Source organism: Rasamsonia emersonii (assembly GCF_000968595.1).
Source record: "Rasamsonia emersonii CBS 393.64 chromosome Unknown ctg1118621762332, whole genome shotgun sequence".
NCBI lineage: Eukaryota > Fungi > Ascomycota > Eurotiomycetes > Eurotiales > Trichocomaceae > Rasamsonia > Rasamsonia emersonii.
Genome location: NW_013562580.1, coordinates 60,207 through 62,577, shown reverse-complemented (window position 1 = coordinate 62,577; position 2,371 = coordinate 60,207). Strand labels below are relative to the sequence as shown.

The 2,371-nt window shown below is 45.0% G+C and overlaps 1 protein-coding gene across 1 annotated transcript; it reads right to left on the bottom strand.

The window, feature by feature from the left end:
• Positions 1-1,980, bottom strand: T310_10018 (uncharacterized protein; the record flags this gene model as incomplete). The annotated part of the gene is made up of 3 exons (XM_013467569.1): positions 1-644; positions 1,087-1,183; positions 1,378-1,980. The coding sequence occupies 3 exons, from the start codon at positions 1,978-1,980 to the stop codon at positions 1-3; spliced, it is 1,344 nt and encodes a 447-aa protein (XP_013323023.1).
• Positions 1,981-2,371: the final 391 nt, after the last annotated feature.

The window sequence follows — 2,371 nt, the reverse complement described above, 5'->3', positions numbered from 1 at the left end:
TCAAGCGGTGGAGCAGGGAGAAGAATGTGATGGCATATAAAGAGGAATAATATTCTTCTCTGTGCAGAATTTATCAAATCCTGCAGTAGCATGGCTGCTATGCCCATCTAGAATCAATAGGCGATATCTCCCAACTGTGTATGAAGCTGTATAGGTCTCGAAGGTCTTCTGAAGCCATTCAAGGCCTATCTCATCATTTGTCCAGCCATTCTTGCTGACACTGATTCGGTAGTCCTTTGGGATAGCTTGATACCATTGAGATTGGTAATTCTCTGCCGCAAGAATAATATGTGGAGGTAAGGCCCATCCAGCTGCATTTACTGCAACAATTGCAGTAACCCATTCACGATTCCCAGGCCGTATAGCTTTTGCATGACTCTCTTGTGTTTCTGATCCACAGATAACTTTGGCAGTTGAAATCACACCCATTTGGAAGCCAGTCTCGTCCATGTTGTAGATATCTTGCTCAAGGATCCCATACTTTTGAATAGTGTCATGAAACCGCTTGAACCACCCCTTAATGAGCTCTGGATCTTCACATTTTGCTCGTTGATAATCATACTTTCGGGTATATTTAGAGCAAAGCTCATTATGGCGCTTAATGAATCGGTCCACCCATTTCTCACCAATGGTGGCAGTAGCATCTGAGGATAATCAGAGCAATAGCTGTGCCAGATAGCGTATGGTTGAAATTCGCGGAGGTAGGCCACGTCGGTCCATATCAAGAATCCATTTTGAAAGTGTAGTTTCTTCAGTATCTGTCAATTTTCGACAATTTGCCATTGAATCTTTGCGAGAAGTGGTCCCATTAAGGCGTGTCCCAAGGGTCCTTCGAGGCACGTCAAACGCATCTGCAGCTGCCTTTTTTGATGAGAAAAGACCTTTCTTATAGGCCTCAATTGCCAATTGCTACGCCCTTCCTTTTATATATCAGCCATGGCATGGTGCGTTGAAAACAAATCGCATCGAATTTGATTAGGGGGTGGTGGTGGATGACATGGCAGCTCGGTGTCCGTGGCAGCTCGGTGTCCGATTACGTTAACTAGTCAGTTAACAGGTAGTTAGTTACACATACGGAGTACATACAAGCCGAGTCGACTCCCCTCTCCTTATCTTCCTCTTTATTGATCCTTCCATGGTCCGTCAAGATGGTCAATACTACAATGCGTCCATTTGCTGCAAACTATAATGCAGCAGGAGCATTCAATGCCCACTGACTAGCTGACTAACTACAACAGCAGTCGGAGTCTAAGCAGATGAATATTTTGTTTATGGACCTCCATTTTTTTTATCTATCCAAGAAGCTTGCTCGGGAGATGGCGACTGGACTGGTCAAAGGGGTCATCCGACAGCCTCTCGAAACTGTACTGTATGTACATGTTGCTGCATCAAACAATCAAAATATTCATCATCGTCGTGACGAGCGTCGAGATCTATCCGTCCGTGTTGGGCCCCATCAGGAACAGACATCATTAGGTCTGTTTCTTCCTTTACCTTATTAGTTAGTCTCTTCACCCTGTATTTGAGGACTATGTCATGGTCATCCTCCAAACCGGAAATGAAACGCGTTTGGACGATGTGCATTTCTGTAAGGACAAGTCTCTTTCCTTGGTGATTAAATGTTGAAACCCTTCTCTGCATCATTGACTCTGCGAGCACTGCTCCATTCTGCTCTTCTCTGGCTCGACGAATGTTGACAAAAACTATGTGATTATTTAGCTTTCTATCGTCATCGACATGCGGTCCAGGGACGCCATTTAGAGAATAGTCTGCTGGTCCTTTCTCCGGGCCACTTTTGAGCAGGGTTTGCATCAATAAGGGCAGAGTACCAGCGGAGGGTGAAGAGCATGAAGAGAAAAATTTCCCCAGGCAAGAGGCCTTTGAAGCTACCTTCGAATTTCTGACAATCGAAAAGGAAAAAGGAAGACCGAAAGAACAAAAACAAAGCTGGGCCACTTCTGCTCCCCTGGCACTACTCATTAATTGTTTCCCCGCCACTTTCAAGGGGCTCGAGTAGCCTGGTTGGGATGTAAATCGACGACTGAATGGGCTGGATCAGCCTTGGTATGTAGCTAAGGCGCATTTGCAGGCATTCTAGTCGTCATTCGAGCTGAGCCTGCGACTTGGGTGATACAGAATCAACAATGTGAGTGTCGTCTCTTTATAGACAGATACAAATTCATGGTGGACAGTTCGAAGTAGTACATTTCCACAAACACATGACAGATACTAGGAACGCCAAATAATATGAATAACAGACTTTTGCGGCGTGGAGTGTCGAGCGATGTCTGAGCACGAAGAGTTTTCTGATAATTTTTTCAGACTTGAAGGCGGGTTTATGGCAATAGCGAGTTCAAATACGCTGTGCAGT